At 35.5% G+C, this 17,597-nt stretch overlaps 1 protein-coding gene across 1 annotated transcript in view; it reads right to left on the bottom strand.

Moving 5' to 3' along the window:
- Positions 1–17,597, bottom strand: part of LAMA2 (laminin, alpha 2) — a 613,484-nt gene that overhangs the window by 439,965 nt on the left and 155,922 nt on the right. The window contains exon 4 of the mRNA XM_011951660.1: positions 10,577–10,689. Coding sequence (XP_011807050.1) covers positions 10,577–10,689 — 113 coding nt within the window. The remainder of the gene's footprint in view (positions 1–10,576; positions 10,690–17,597) is intronic.

The following is a 17,597-nucleotide window of genomic DNA, read 5'->3' on the forward strand; positions in this document are numbered from 1 at the left end:
ACACATGACCAAATTGAAGAGCATAAAAGTGGGACAAGTTACCTAAGATATATGTACTGATGCATAAGTCATAGCTAAAGAAATGGAATCTGGGCACAATTATACCTCCTCCTTTCTCCTTAGTTTCACCCCAGCCTTTTTTGCCATATTTGTATTTTAGAGATTCGGGTAATATTGGAAACATATCTTATCTATGAATCAAAACATACATGCTATCTCACAATTCAAATATGCAGTCAATTTCTAGAAAAAAATCTTATATATAGGTACATATAAATACATACAGCTAATACATTAGTATATATAATTAATATAATTGTATATAATTATATATTATATAATATTTATCATATTTTATTATATTGTATATAATTACATATTATATAATACATTATATATTTGTATATTATATTTTATTACATAATATACTTATTTACAATTATATTAGTTCTATGTACTAACACATTATTATTGTAATAATATATATAATACAAAATAAGAAATGAAATTTTCCTCATACCCTCTCCCAGTCATTATCCTCCCTCTCCTTGTAACAATAACCAGTATTCTAACTTCTATTCACCAGTGAAGCCATTTGACTCAAGAATTTTCTCTGTGCATAGGGTTTTTGGTCACAGATTCAAAATCTATAATAAATACGGTCTCTTCCTTATTTAATTCCTTATTTATAAATAAATAATATAATTGATTTTATTGTTTTTAATTCCTTATTTATAAATAATATCGTATATAAGTTATATATAATATAGATAACAAATATGATATACATAAGCATAATATGTAAGTAAAAATTTAAACTCTAAGAATAAAATTGGAAAATACACAGTATTCCACCAAAAGGATGAAATGTGGATGTTTTGTATGTGGAAGTCATCAGACAGCTGTGAAAACTGCCCACATTCAGTCTATTTTAGAGTCTTGTTCAGACTTTCCATAACAGAATTCATGTGGTTTCAACATTTTAACAGCTCTTTCCTCACAAATTTTTTAACAGATCTCCTCTCTATGTATTATTGTTCCTGTTGTTAAATAAACAATTGTCTAATTTATTCCATGACTTCAAGAAGCATTTTCTAGGGCAGTCATCTTGACTCTGTTGGAAATAGGATCTGGGTCTCCAAAATGTTTACATTTTCATGACATTGCTAGAATTTGGTTTATCAACATTTTAGATCAAAATACATATCCTACATTTACACTCTTGTTTAAACAGCATCATTGTATGAACTTTTTTCCCTTTCTTTTATACTAACTTTTTTTCTATGAGGAAAAAATAAAATGTCAAGCAAAAAACAAAAATGACAGTCCCAGACTTCTCTGTTACAAAAGAAGAGTTAGAATAATTAACATCTCTTTTCCCAAATAAAGCTGTAAGTGTGGTAAAGTCACATTGTGACAGATATGACTGAAATTTAGAATATGCTTAAAAGCAGAGTAAGAACATGCATAGGAACTGGAGGAAAATTTACTTCATGCTCTCTATAGACTGTTTCTGTTCCCCTAAAATTCATATGTTGAAATCCTAATCCCTAATGTGATGGTATCGGGTGATAGGGATTTGGGAGGTAATTAGGTCACAAGGACAGAGCCCCCAAGAATGGAATTAGTACCCTTATAAATGAAACCCCAGAAAGTTTATTTGCTCCTTCTGCCGTGTGAGGCTATAGCAAGAAGAAGGCCATCTATGAACCAGGAAGCAGAGCCTCACCAGACATTGAATCTGCCAATGCTTTAATCTTGGATGTCAAGCCTCCAGAACTATGAGAAATAAATTGCTGCTGACTTTGTTTTAATAGCCCAAACAGACTAAAACAATGCCATTCAACCTTAAAGGAAATTTCATAAATTAGAAAAAAATGCAGTGTGGTTTATCATAAGAAGCACAATGAAATCACTTAATCCTTTAATTCTCAGATTCAATAAGATTCTTAAATTATGGATCGGTGGCTTGTACTGGTTATTCATTCAATCATTTATTAACTTAACACAAATGCATTGAATGCTTCCTATATGTTGGGCACTATTCTAAGTGCTTAGAAAACAATGATTACAACAACAAATATCTCCATGCACATAAAAATTGCATTTAGAAAGATATTCAACATAAATAGTAGAATGTACATAGTAAGTTAAATGGTGATATATTTTATGGAGAAAAATAAAGCAGGAAAAGCGGTTTAGGAAGTGGACAGGCTGGGGACTGCAATTTTAAATAGAGTTGTCAAGGGGGTCCTTGTTGAGAAGGTAACACTTGAATAAAAACCAAAAGGAGGTGAGGAAATAGGCTACATTGAAATTGCAGAAAATAATTCTAGACATAAGAAATATCAAGTGCAAAGACCCTGAGGCAGGTGTGAGTGTTCAAGACACAGCGGGATGACCAGCTGGGCAACTGAGGAGGAGAGATCAGATGAGGCTAGAGATGAAGAGAGGTGAGGAAAAGGTCCTTAAGGCCTTGTGGGGCATTGTGCTTTTTTCACTGAATGTGATGGAAAACCAGTAGAGACTTTTAATGGAAAGCGTTGTGTGATCTGTACTAATAAGATTTCCACTTTTAGTGGAAAGCGTTGTGTGATCTGTACTAATGAGATTGCTGTGACTGCTATGTTGAAAGCAGACCAAAGGGTAGACAAGTGGAAACCAATTAGGATGAACAGTTTCTTCAATATAGACACCAAAGCTGGCTGTCACATTTATTAATGATTTTAAAAGTCAGCACAAATTCATTTAGAGGGAAAATATATTTTCTAATTAACCACAGATTCTACTTATGATACTGAACAATGATCTTAAATACATGTATACAAGTAAAGCAGGTAAAAAACTGTGATTTTTTTTTTTTTTTTTTTTGAGACAGGATCTCACACTGTTGCCCAGGCTGGAGCACAGTGGTGTGATGATCTGGGCTCACTGCAAGCTCCGCTTTCTGGGTTCCCGCCATTCTCCTGCCTCAGCCTCCTGAGTAGCTGGAACTACAGACGCCCGCCACCACGCCCAGCTAATTTTTTTGTATTTTTAGCAGAGACGGGGTCTCACAGTGTTAGCCAGGATGGTCTCGATCTCCTGACCTCATGATTCGCCCGCCTCGGCCTCCAAAGTGCTGGGATTACAGGCATGAGCCACCACGCCGGGCCAAGAACTGTGATTTTAATTATATTCTGTTGTACTTAAACAAAGTATATCCAGGTAAGGTATAATCTACATTTTGAACATGTATATTATAATCTCTTCTGTGTTACTTTTGTATTCACCAATTTAGTAGTGACCCAAATAGCACCAACAAAATAAATATAGTGATTTGAAGAGCAGCCATGTTGATTGTTTCCCTGGTTATCCAGAAGTGTTTCAGTTTAATGTAATCTCATTTGTCTATTTTTTATTGTGTTTCCTGTGCTTCTTGGTTTATATCTTTAAAAAACTCATTGCCCAGACCAATGTCATGGAACTTTTCCCCTGTGTTTTCTTTCAGTAGTTTTACAGGTTCAGTCTTCAATTCATTTAGAATTTGAATGGATTTTTTATATGGTGTGAGATAAGGGTCTACATTCATTCTTCTGCATGTGGACATCTACCGCTCCCAACACCTTTCATTGGATAGTTCAATCCCATTGTGTGTTCTTGGCAGCTTTGTCAAAAATCAATTGACCCTAAATGCTTAGACTTATTTTGGAGCTCTTATTCTGTTCTGCTGGTCTATGTATCTGTTTTTATGTTAGCAGCATACTGTTTTGATTACTACAGCTTTGTATTTATTTTAAAGTCAGATAATGTGAAGCTTCCAGCTTTGTTCTTTTTGCTCAAGATTGCTGTGGCTATTCAGCACCTTTTGGGGTTCCATAAAATATTTAGGATTTATTTTTATTTTTGTGAAAAATGTCATTGGAATTTTGACAAGAATTGCACTGAATCTATGGATCACTTTGAGTAGTATGGACATTTTAATAATATTAGTTATTCCAATCTATGAACACAGGATGTTTTCCCATTTCTTTGTGTCTTCAATTTCTTTCATCATTGTTTTACAGTTTTCAGTGTACTGGTCTTTCATCCCTGTATTAGTCTGTTTTTACACTGCTGATAAAGACATATCTGAGACTGGGCAATTTACAAAAGAAAGAGGTTTAATTTGACTTATAGTTCCACGTGGCTGGGGAAGCCTCACAATCATGGTGGAAGGCACGGAGAGTCCTGTCTTACATGGATAGCAGCAAGCAAAGAGAGAATGAGGAAGACACAAAAGTGGAAACCCCTGATAAAACTACCAGATCTCTTGAGACTTATTCACTACCACAAGAACAGCATGGGGGAAAACACCCCCATGATTCAACCATCTCCCACCAGGTTCCTCCCACAACATGTGGGAATTATTGGAGTACAATTCAAGATGAGATATGGGTGGGGACACAGAGCCAAATCATGGAAATCCTTTCGGTTAAATTTATTGCCAAGTTTTTTATTTCTCTTTTAGCTACCGTGAATGGGATTATTTCATTGATTTTTTTAAAGATAGTTCCTTGTGAGTATTTAGAAATGTTGCTAATTTTTTATGTTGATTTTGTATCCTGCTAATTTACAGAATTTATTAGTTCTAACAGCTATTTTAGTGGAGTCAGGGTTTTCTATATATAACATTATGTCATCTGCAAAAAGAGACACTTTACCTTTTTTCTTTTTCAATTTTGATGCCAATTTTATTTCTTTTCTTGCCTGATTTCTCTGACTAGGTCTTCCAGTATTATGTCAAATAGAAGTGGTGCAAGTGGATATCCCTGTCTTATTCCTGATCTTAGAGAAAAATCGTTCAGCTTTCCACAATTGAGTATGATGTTAGCTGTGGATTTGTCATATACAGTCTTTATTATGTTGATGTACATTCCTTCTAATTTGTTGACAGCTTTTATCATTAAAGAATGTTGAATTTTGTCAAATGCTTTTTCTGCATCTATTGAGATGATCATATGATTTTCGTCCTTCATTCTACTAATGTAAGATATCACATTTATAGATTTGCAAAGGGTAAACCATGGCATCCCTGGGATTAATCCCACTTGATCACAGTGAATGATCCTTTTAATGTGCTGTTCAATTTGGTTTGTTAGTATTTTGTTGAGGAGTTTTGCATCTATGTACATAAAAAGTATTGATCTGTAATGTCCTTTTCTTGTAGTGTCTTTGGCTTTGGTATCTAATGGTTGGCCTCATAAAATAAGTTTGGAAGTATTCCCTCATCTTCAGTTATTTGGAGGATTTTGAGAAGGATTGGTATTAGTTCCTTAAATGTTTGGTGGAATTCAGCAGTAAAACCATCAGGTTCTGGACTTTTCTTTGATGGGGTATTTCTTATTACCAATTCAATCTCGTTACTCTTGGTCTGCTCATATTATCTATTTCTTCATGATTCAGTGTTGGTAGGTTATGTGTCTAGGAATTTGTCCATTTTTTTCTAGGTTATCCAGTTTGTTGGCATATAATTGTTGAGAGTAGTCACTTATGATCCTTCGTATTTCTGAAGTATCAGTAGTAATGTCTCCTCTTTCAATTCTGATCTTATTTGAGTTTCTCTCTTTTTTTCTTAGTAAGTTTAGCTAAAGTTTTGTCAATTTTGCTTATCTCTTCCAAAACCCAAGTGACAGTTTTGCTAATTTCTTCCATTGTTTCCCTAGTCTCTATTTCATTTATTTCTAACCAGACCTTTATTATTTCCTTCTTTCTGCTACTTCTAGGCCTAGTTTGTTCCTTTTTTTTTCTTCTTTTTTTTTTTTTTTTTTTTTTGTTTCTTGAAGTGTAATCTTAGGTTGTTAATTTTAGATCTTTCTTCTTTTTGATGTAGGTATTTATTACTATAGACTTTCTTCTTAGAACTGCTTTTGCTTCTTCTCATCAGTGTTAGTGTGTCCATTCTCATTTGTCTCAAGTTATTTTTAAATTTCTCTTTTAATTTTGTCTTAATCCATTTATTGTTTGGGAGTATGTTGCTTAATTTCCATGTAATTGTGAATTTTCCAAAATTCCCTCCTTGTACAACACATCCTTTAATCAGTAATCAGGAATCAGTAAGAAGAGCATGAAGAAAGAATTTGATATGAAAGAATAATGACCTTCCTTCAAGACTGAAAATTGGATCACCTTTAATATGTTTAAATGATTGTTAAAACTTGAATATATAAAGTATCACCATGAATTTTATGTTTTATTATTGCAGAAATGTTTAACCTTTACATCAATGATTCTAGGCTTTAGAAAAAAATCATTTTATACTATTCACATGGATTCTAAAAGTATAGTAATATTTTCATAGAAATACTAGTTTATCCTCCTCCTAAAACATAACTTCTAGTTAAAACTGTTAACCTATCTCACCAAATTTTTCTCTGCAATGTCAGTGAATAAAATATTTAGGTTAAGAATATGTGGCATGTGATCTCTGTATTTGTAAGATAATCTTGTTTGATAAATGCATTCTTAGTTTTGAGGGATACACCAGGAAGAGAAGTGAATTGTTTATTGAAGAGAAGAAGACTCCTAGTTAAGACATGAGCTTAACTAATTAATGGCATTCCTGGATTAGCCAGGAGTGAGTATGACCACAATATATGTTGGAAAAGCCTACTGAAAAGCTGCCCGTCTGTTTTACCCCACCTGCCAATCAGCTTTCTTCTGAAACAAATCAAAGGGCATGATGGAGATAATGGCCAGATTTTAAAAGAAATAAATAAAATCAGACATAATGACACATTCTGGTGAAATCTGGTAGGAAAAATACTAAAATAGAATGTTTTGGACATCTTATTAATATTTGAGTCCCTATTACTGTCTCTTTTAAATTGTTGTATTTTTTGTTCGTGATTATATTGCATTTTTATATACACATCACTGGAACAGTTAAGCTTTTCTTTAAGTTCATGCTGACTCTAGGTCCTTTTAATAGCTGTAATTGTGAGATGGAATTTAGTTGCTATATTGCTATTATCATGATTTTAATTTTCTTGCCAAGATATTGTAATATTTATTCCGCTAATCTAGAAGTTGAGGCACAGCATGATTAAATCACTTGCTCAAAATATGCTATGAGTAAATAGAATTGAGAAAAGTTAATAATCCCTTAGTAATATGTGTCTAAGAACAATCTACTTATAAAATAAGTAACTACTTTCTTCCAAACACATTGCTATTTTTTCTAGTGCTTATCTTGAATGTTAAAATGTTAAAAAAAAAAAAAAAAAGCCCACTGTAATCTATGATGATTTAATCAAATAAATGCAATAGTTTCTGTTATGTTTCAGATACTAATTTATAAAAATGTGTCATAGAGGAGCCAAGCTCACCCGGCTCGTTTTTTGTATTTTTTAGTAGAGACGGGGTTTCGCCGTGTTAGCCAGGATGGTCTCGAACTCCTGACCTCGTGATCCACCCGTCTTGGCCTCCCAAAGTGCTGGGATTACAGGCTTGAGCCACTGTGCCCGGCCCACATTGCTATTTTTTCTAGTGCTTATCTTGAATGTTAAAATGTTAAAAAAAAAAAAAAAAAGCCCACTGTAATCTATGATGATTTAATCAAATAAATGCAATAGTTTCTGTTATGTTTCAGATACTAATTTATAAAAATGTGTCATAGAGGAGCCAAGCATTCATCAACAACAATACTGGCACTTGTTGAAATTTATACACCTCAAAATAAGAAGAAAAGCTAATAAATGGTCAAGCCTCTTGCTGAATCAATGACAAACAAACATTTAGTGACATTTACCTATTCATTACAACTTTACTGCCCTTTACTCCCAGTTGGATAATAGTTCATCTTATTTTGAATAACCTATTAATCCTTCATGCTGTAGGTAGAAAAGACAGAAGCTTTGCCATTTTGGAGGCACACTAGAGTATACTAGAAAATGAGAGTTCTAGTCCCCTGCTTTATAACAAAACAGGTTGTTGGCTATATTATCCCACAGAAGCCAGGAGAAGATAGTGCAATATTTCTTGAACCTGAACTATATTTGGAGCACTTGAAAATATATATAAAAAATTATCCTGAGCTCCCTAGGATTATGTCTTCAGATTCCCCTTAGAAAAGACTAGTGTACTTTGGGTCTGGATCCAGACTATTCATGTTGTCCCAGCCCTGCCCATAATAAGCCTTAGAAAGAAGGCCAAGTCACTGAACTTTTCTAAAGCACAGTGTTCTTCAACTATGCAATAGGAATATTAATATTAGCTGGCTTATTCAGGATTATTGTGTGGAGTTACATAATAAGAATGTCCACATTTTCTCTGTTGCCAATGAGTACAATATACCATCCGTAGCTGAATAAGTATTATAAACATGTCTCACAGCTTGTTATTCCAAAGCCTGAGGCCAAATGAGAAGTCTGAAGCTCTTTCTTGTCTGAGAAGCTCCATCACGAAACTTGATTACAAAAACTGTTTAACTTTTCACATCATTAAATAACTGACTAAATTAAAATCTTGAGTCAAGTAGAAATAAGGGTTTATTACATTTTATAGATTACTTGAATTCCCCTTCTTTTACACACACAGTAGGTTGATTTTCAGGAAATAGAAAGCTGGAATAAATAAGGATATGGATGGACACCATCCTGGAATATGGGAGAATTTGAACACGTATCCTCTGTACCAATTCCACTTGGTGAATTTCAGACTTTGGAGTCCAGTAGACCTGGGTTATATACAGATTTCTGGCACTTTGTTATGATGAATGAAGCATAAAATATGTCTTGCCATATTCACTCATCTTACCTCCATTAAACTAAATGGGAAGAAGAGAAAACAGAAAGACAAATCCACATAATTTTTAAGCCACTGTGTGGGAATGGATGAGTGAGTATGCAAAGCAAATTTAGGAAAATATCAATGACATCACTGAAAAATAGGCTTTCAGGTAAACTCTTTGACTTGCTGAATTGATAAAAATAGGCAAGTTAGAAATGATTTAGCAAAAACTTGTGGTTGCACCATCCAATTGTAAATTAGGAGGCGAAAAATGCTGCCATGTTTGATAACAGGTAAATAATATTGCTGTTGAGCTCAAAGAGTAGTATAAGTGATTTGTGCAAATTATATTAAAAATTGACTCCATTGTTCTATGTGCAATCTAAAAGAATAAATGGAAAGTAAACCAGAACAATAAAGCATCACTATTTATTGATTGCCTGTCCCAGGAGATGACCTGAGTCAATGCACAGCAGACTCACTCTTGATTGGGAGACTAGACTTTCAATGATCACATGAAGGGGGAGAACTCCTGTGACCAATAAAGGACCAAGTTGTCTTTATCAGGAGTGGTATGCAGTCCATTTTAGGCCTAAGATCCCCAGGGGATTCATGCACAGGATTAATTTTCCTAAAGCATGATTGATCAGTGTGGTCGCTTGCCTTGCCATTCTCTGATAGTGTTCTGAGACTTCCTGAGAAATATTATTAACTCAGGACTGACATTCAGCTGCTGTATACTAGTGAGGGTAGAAATAAGTCCATGCCAGTTGGTGATTTAAGCTGCAACACTGAGCCCCTGCTGCCACCAGTTCCTCATATCCCGAAGAGTCCCATATGGTTGGAAGGCAGGTCTACCATGTAACCCGCCAGCTTGTTTGCTCCAGCCAGCTTTTTGTGGCTCTTGAATATATGCAGCCCTCACCAAAATGAACCTAGACACTGGAGGAGGGGGACTGTACTCATGCTGGTGGCAAATGGACTTCATTAGGAAAATGTCTTGTGCTGATCCAGCCCACTGGCTGTGGCTTCCCCACACACTGACAACTTATAAAAACCATGACCTTTACAGTGTATGGTGTCTGTCATTAACCATCCTGACCATCACCCCTGCACATTATTTAGGCATACAAATAGGATGGAATGTAGCATTTGTCCACTCTCCATCCTCATTGCAAGCCTAAATAATTTGAGGTGCTGGTGATTCCTGATTAATAACTTCAGCCTGACCTGAATATTGTGAAGAGAAGGAAGAAAGAAATTAAGCATAGAAGGCACCCAGGCCTATGCAAGACAAACTTGAACAACTTCCGGCATCAATTTTGTGTAACTACAAGGCTTGTTACCTCATTTAGTCACCCAAGTTTAATTTGAAATCAACTGTCACAGCTTTCTCAACTCTCAGTAATGAGAGGCAATTTGCTCAAGAGCCTTGTTATCCAAGAACCTTCAAGTGCACACACCATCAGCACAGTGGGAGCATTGTATTATTTTAAAAGTTAAAAATGATACTATTATATTTTTGTTATGTAAAATTTTATTGATCCATATTTTCATCATTAAGTCCAGCTAGCTAAAACAGAGTCAGCTCCTAATTCATTTCTAAGCTCTTCACATGCTTCCATTTGAGTTGTGCTTTAGAATTAAATGCCAAATACATTTAAATAACAATATGCCATATGAATAGGACCCTTTGTTCATCTTATCAAGAAAACAATGGAGAGTGATAAGAAAGAGTATCCTTTCACTCACAAACTACTAACTGAACAAACAGCAAATGTAAAATGCAGTTTCAAAAGTGGAAATGACAAGAAAAGAGGAACTATACCTGCTGTAAATCCAGTGTAATTGTCACATAATGGTATTCGATTCCATTCTTAATACTGGGACTCTGCCACCAAGTGTTCTTTCCATCAATAGCATTTGTAATCGGGTGTCTCTCTATTGAGTTAGCAGCATCATGTGAAAGGAGGAAGAAAAGATCATATAACTAATTTGTAGCTTTTTCTTTAAAGTAAAAAAAAAAAAAACTGTTAAAACAATCATCACGTGAATATCAAACATTAAAATAATACAAAAAGAGAGTAATTCAGATTTTCAACAGAATTTCTTCAATGACAGCTGTCTCATAGCAACCATACAAGGTAGCAGAAAATGTTTAAATGCTTAGGCTGCAGGGGAATGAGCTGGTCAGCACTCTGGCCGTCAACCAAAATGTGCAACTTTAAAGGTAACTACAGAAATTAAGTGTAAAGATATGATATTAAAATCTAATTGACCTGTCAATCATTCAAAAAAGCAACAACTAACTCTTGAGACAGCTCTAGTATGCCATCACCTTTGTTAACAGAAACATAAAATCCTGACTTGTGGTTGAAAGATATTTGAACACTTGCCCTTCTGACATATTCATTATTATCAAGACTTGAGGAGTCCAATATGTATCTGGTTTTAATATAAAACACTGTTAAATTCATTTTATGAGATATTGAGGCTCAGAAACCAATACTCGAAAATATAGCATCCTGGTATGCTGATTATTTTAAGTTAAAGGCCCTTGGAGACCAGCAAATGCTGAAATAAGTTTTACTCTGGTACTCCCTTATCTACTTACAGTCTGATCCCACCAAAAAGAAAAGTTTCCTCTGGCTCTTTTGCTAAATTTTCATTAATTTAACTCATTTCACATGAAGAGGGACTGAAGTTTGTCAACACACCTGAACAAAGTTTTGTTACAAACCACTGTCTGCTCTGTGGGCCCAACAAACTTTGTCCCAGGCCGTTGTATGTTCTTGAATTCCCCTAAAAATCATTTACTATTTGCCAAATTGCCATATTTTCCCCATCTCCCCTCCCTTGTGAAGAAGGGTGTATCTACATCTATGCCCCCATGGGGTTATTGGGTAATCATCCTCCTGTGATTATTCCATGCTATGCATTTTAAAACACACTTCGTATGCCTTTCACCTACCAAGCTAACTTTTTTCAGTTGATTTTTCAGCGAACCTTCAGAGGGCAAAAGGGAAGTTCTCCCTTGGCCCTTACAGAAGCTTTTTGCAGCCAGTCTTTAACTTGCCAATTTTCTACCGCTATTTAATAATATGAACGATAACCCAAACCTCCCATCTGGCATTTGTCTGTTGCCATCATCACTAACTCTAGTGGAGGAATCTTCACAATAATGGCAAGGAAGGAGACAATGGCACATGAAACTCCATCCTACCAAAAAACCACAGATCTTCCCTTACTTTCACTCCAGACATAAGAGAACAGGACCAATTGTGAAAATCAAAAGGGATATTAGAAAAAGAAAATAGGAGGCGTGGCAACCACAGACCTGTGATCTTTGCTGCAGCTCCCTTCCTTCTTAAAACCCTCAAAGCTCAGTTTTTCATCTCCTCCCGTTTTAGCTCCCATGTCTCACAACAGCAGCCACTACTCCTGGGTTGCCAAGCACTCATTGCATTTTGGTTCCCAGTCATTGGTTCTTGTCTAAAATCTTTGCTTCTCATTTTCCAAGTAATATAAGGTCTTTTTCTTTCTCCCTCTTAACAGGCCTTGCTCACGTGTGGGTGAAGATAGCAGGAATGGAGGTTGTTGGTGATCCTGTTTCTATTCTCAAGGCTACAGTAAGGGCACTTAAGTTCCACACATCTCACTGGAAAGTCGGCACATTTGCCCATAGAAATGTAAACAAAGTGGAGGTGAGCTTCCCTGTACTCCTGTGTTTATTACAGATTAAGGATGCTTTGGGGTGTCAGTCTTGAGAATTTCATAAAACTAATTATCTGGGAAGATGTTTCAAATGAGTGGCTTATGAATGACCTTTTAGATTAGAACACAATCCTATTTAAATTGGAAGGAATACCTCACATAATGAACAAATCACATCGCTATGGGGAACAAACATGGACTCTCAATTTTCCTACCTAATATTGCAATCTGGCCATGTATTCTAATAATAATGGTGATGAAAGAGAGGGGGACCATGAGGTGCCAGCACACGGGTAGCTAGATATTCCTCCTGGCTCCACCACTTAGTACATAATTGACCACAGAAAAATCACTTCAACACTGTGTGTCATCTCTGATCTAGGAATAACAAAATTCTGCTCACAGCAGTGGTTTCCAGACTCATAATTTTCAGAAAAAAAAAAATGTGAAGTTAAAAATATTGTGTGACAGATTTGTGAAACTGATATAGCAGTTCTAGCTTTTAGTTTTTCCAAGTAATAATAACCTCCAATATACTTCTATCATTTAAAGAAACATTATTATTATTTCATGAAACAAAGGGCATTTAAAAACCATCAATAGTTTTTAAAAACCATAAGATCAAAATGGAGGACAATTATTTAAATTGCATCCTTTCTATTTTTATGAAAAATGTGGAAAGTTGTTCTCATTTTCTTACTTTGCCATGGACCAGTGAAAACATCTTGGATGTGAACCCTTTATTCACAGAGTTACTGATGAACAGTATAACTATGAACATTCTAACCATTATTATGCATATACATAAAATAAATGATATATCTGTTCAAAATGTACACTGTTCTAAATCTTAATTAGAGACAAGTTGCACTTGGTAAAACATTTGAAAAAACAACAAAAATAAAGCAAAACTGAGTCCTCAATGCAATAGGAATCTGATAGAAAGTAAAATCATCTTTAAAAGAAAAATTGTATTAAAAGCTGAATATTGGCCAGGTGCAGTGCCTCATGCCTGTAATGCCAGCACTTTGGGAGGCTGAAGTGGGCAGATCACCTGAGGTCAGGAGTTCAAGACCAGCCTGGTCAACACAGTGAAATCCCACCTGTAAGAAAAAAAAAAATTAGCATGGGCGTGGTGGCAGGCGCCTGTATTCCCAGCTACTTGGGAGGCTGAAACAGGAAAATCACTTGAACCCGGGAGGTAGAGATTGTAGTGAGCTGAGATCACGTCATTGCACTCCAGCCTGGGTGACAGAGTGAGACTCCACTTAAAAATAAAAAAGCTGAATATTCACTAAATTTGGCATTTTCAGATTTGTGAAGATTTGTATTATATATTAGTTTATAATTGATATATAATAAACTGCCATAATATTTACTGAAAACATACAGGCTATGTTTTGAGCTATTTATGGTATGATAGTCCTATTCCAGATATGGATATTCATATTGCAAATCTTAATATGGCTGTACAGGACAGGGCAAAAATATTCCATTGTTATTGGTAAATTTTAAAATTCAACTCAACAGCTGGCTGGACTTTACTTTCCACCAAATCATCATGTTAGCAGTCCACAGAGATGAGGCTTCCTGTCTTATTAATGAAAAGCAGAATTTCTGAATATATTTAAATGTTAGCGTTAGTTAAATTGTTCTTTTGAAGCTAGGGAAGATGTCAGGTCTCTATGATGACAGCAAATACCAGAAGCATAACTAAATACCAAACAAATGACCCTGGTGACATAAAGGGGTGCTGAAATTAGCATGTTGGGAATGCAAACCATAAATGAAATATTGTTGGCACTGCCTCTGAAGAAAAATAAATATCACAGAAAACATTTCCCAATCATCCGCCTAAATCTTTTTTACGGATTGTGGGTTTAATACGTGATAGAAAAACACACATGTACAACCCTATTTCTAAATCAAATTCATGGCTCTTAGGTAATTGTGAGAGAAGTTGTCTAATTGGAAATTTTGATATCTGCCACCTCAGGTCAAATTGATAAGAGAATTAGTCACGAAAAGGAGGACTGGGAGATGAATCAACAATTAACCATAATCCCTATTATGAAAGTTTAATCATAATTAATTTGCAAATACTGATGAATTGTTGGCATAGTTCCCTTATTTAAAAGGAGATAGAAATGTGTAACATCCTCAACAAGGATAAATATGCAAGTCAATCCAAGGGCTAACTGCGTCTGAAAACTGGATAGGGAATAATTGATGAGGTAAACCTTTCAAACTGCTAGTTTTTAATTGGGAAGCAAAGTCTATTAACAGTCAGAAAGTTCAAGGTTCGTTTTCTTTGCAGGGTAATTAACTGCGGACCTTCCATATTTATTCTCAGAGTTCACTGAATTTGTGGAATTTTATCACCTGTTGATCCAACTTTTACTAACATATATTCATGCAGTTGATTGCTAGATTTTTATTCCTGTGGGGTTTTATTCTTTCTAAATTTCTAGTACTAAAGCATAATCTGGAAATGTGGAATGAATCTGGTCATTTAAAAATAATCATGCAGGCCGAGCATGGTGGCTCACGCCTGTAATCCCAGCACTTTGGGAGGCCAAGGCAGGCAGATCACGTGAGGTCGGGAGTTCAAGACCAGCCTGGCCAACATGGTGAAACCCCATCTCTACTAAAAATACAAAAAAATTAGTCAGATGCAGTAGCACATGCCTGTAGTCCCAGCTACTCAGGAGGCTGAGGCTTGAGAATCACTTGAACCTAGGAGGCGGAGGTTGCAGTGAGCTGAGATCACACCACTGCACTCCAGCCTGGGCAACAGAGTGAGACTCCATCTCAAAAAAAAAATAATAATAATAATAATTATTATTATTATTATTATTAACAATAATAATGTAAAGTAAATCCAGACTGTGACGGGTTTAAAAAACACTACAGATAAATAAAAATTGGGGAAATACAAATCATAAATTATATACATCTTGCTTTACTGAAATCATTTATTCATTTTTGGTTTCAGTGTGAAAACATGGATAGTATTGGCTGAATATATATATCTTCCATGAGATAAAAGATACTCTGAATGTAGAACTTTCAAGAGGGTGAGAGACAGAATAGCTCTTGGAGTCAATTTGACAAATGTATCTCATCCATTTTTCCAACCAAGAATAAAAATAATTGAGTGGAGAACCCAATTATTTTCTACCCCAATCTTTGTATCATTCCTCCATCCCATTTTTATGATTGAATACATTTTCTTATTTCTTGCCTTTCTGGTGTAAATATTATATACACATATGTGTACATTATTATATATACATAATATTTATACTTGTATATGTACATATACTATTTGTATAAATTTAATATAATTATATATTATATAACATATCATATATTTCATGTTAAATTAAATATTTAATGAATACATAAGTATATTTATATACCTGCATACATATACACACACTTATGGTTTTACATATTTTATCTCTCTAATCCTCCCTGTCTGCACAGCCCATCCTAGACACACATCTACACACTCGCACCTCCTCCCCACAACTCCGTTCATGCCCCTGGGCTTTCTCACATTCTCCACGAAATTTTCAAGGCCACCAGTCCCTGAACCAATGGTGGTTTCCCTCCATCAGACTTTACGTCTTGCCTAATGAACCTGAAACTAATAATCCATCAATTCATTTACTTTCTGGCCTTTTCTTCAATTTTCTTGCCATCTTCTCCTTCCATTCTACTTTCCCTGTATTGCTCCAAGAGTGTCAGTCCACACGTTTGATTGTTTATTTTACTCCATATGGAATTGCCACTTTATTCCAATTACGGCTCAGTGATCCCCTCCTATTCCCCTGAGAGGCTCATAATCTAAATGTTTGCTTCTTTCCTCAGCAGGTAACCCAGATTTACATCTTAATGAAGAAATCAAGATCATCAAATAAGAAATTTCTCCCAATACTTTCTGCTGTGTGCTGCTATTCATTCTTCCCTCTTTCTGATTTGGTGAGGTAAAAGTATGTATCTGATAATATAAGGTTTTTGACTATTCTTAAGGACTCATATGTTTTTACTTCTAGAGAGACATCATCCCCACCACTACTTGGCCTTCAACTTCCCTGCCCTTCCTCCTAAGCATCTAAACCAGCTCAAGTGTCTGTTATCTTTGAAAACCTTTGCAACTCCACAACCTCGTCTGTCCTTCATTCTCTTTCACATCAAGGATACTTGAGAGAATATTTCTATATTCCCCTCTTCTTCATCATTCATTTATTACCTCTTAAGTGTGCCTCTTGCCACCATAAATCTGCTGAGTACTTTAGAAAGGTGATCAATGGATGGCCATGTTGTCAAAAGCAAGGGAAACCTATTTCATGCTTTTCTTACTCAATTATCTTGGAAGCATTTAAAACTGTTACTTTTTCTTCCTGAAAATTCTTTCCTTCATCACATACCTAATGCCTCATTTTCCTGATTTTTTTCCTTGAAATCTGTTTCCCTTTATTGCCTCCCTTGACTCCATTTACCTGAACTCCCTTGGCTTTTACATAAAAGCAAAGGGCTCTGACATAGGTCCTTTCCTCTGACACTCTATACAAGAGCTAGCAAACCCATGGGTATACAATGATACTCCCCACTCCTACACACGTACCATAACAACTTACATCCCAGAAATTCACCAGAGTCGGCCGTAATCCCAGCACTTTGGGAGGCCGAGGCAGGTGGATCAACTGAGGTCCGGAGTTCGGGACCAGACTAACCAACATGGAGAAACCTCATCTCTACTGAAACTACAAAATTAGCTGGGCATGGTGGCGCATGCCTGTAATCCCAGCTTCTGAGGAGGCTGAGGCAGGAGAATCTCTTGAACCCAGGAGCCGGAGGTTGCGGTGAGCCGAGGTTGTGCCACTGCACTCCAGCCTGGGCAACAAGAGCAAAACTCCATCTCAAAACAAAACAAAACCAAAAATAAAAGAGAAGGAAATGAACCAGAATCATTAATAGGAAAGGTTTCTGGTGGTTGCCTTCTTTGGTGTCTAACATGTTTTCTAATATTCTGTGATATATATGACCACTAATTTTAATCACATGTCTCAGTTGCTCAAATATAGTAATGTTTTCTGCATTCCTAAATTATATAATGAGGGAACTAT

Source organism: Colobus angolensis, unplaced genomic scaffold (assembly GCF_000951035.1).
Source record: "Colobus angolensis palliatus isolate OR3802 unplaced genomic scaffold, Cang.pa_1.0 Scaffold322, whole genome shotgun sequence".
NCBI lineage: Eukaryota > Metazoa > Chordata > Mammalia > Primates > Cercopithecidae > Colobus > Colobus angolensis.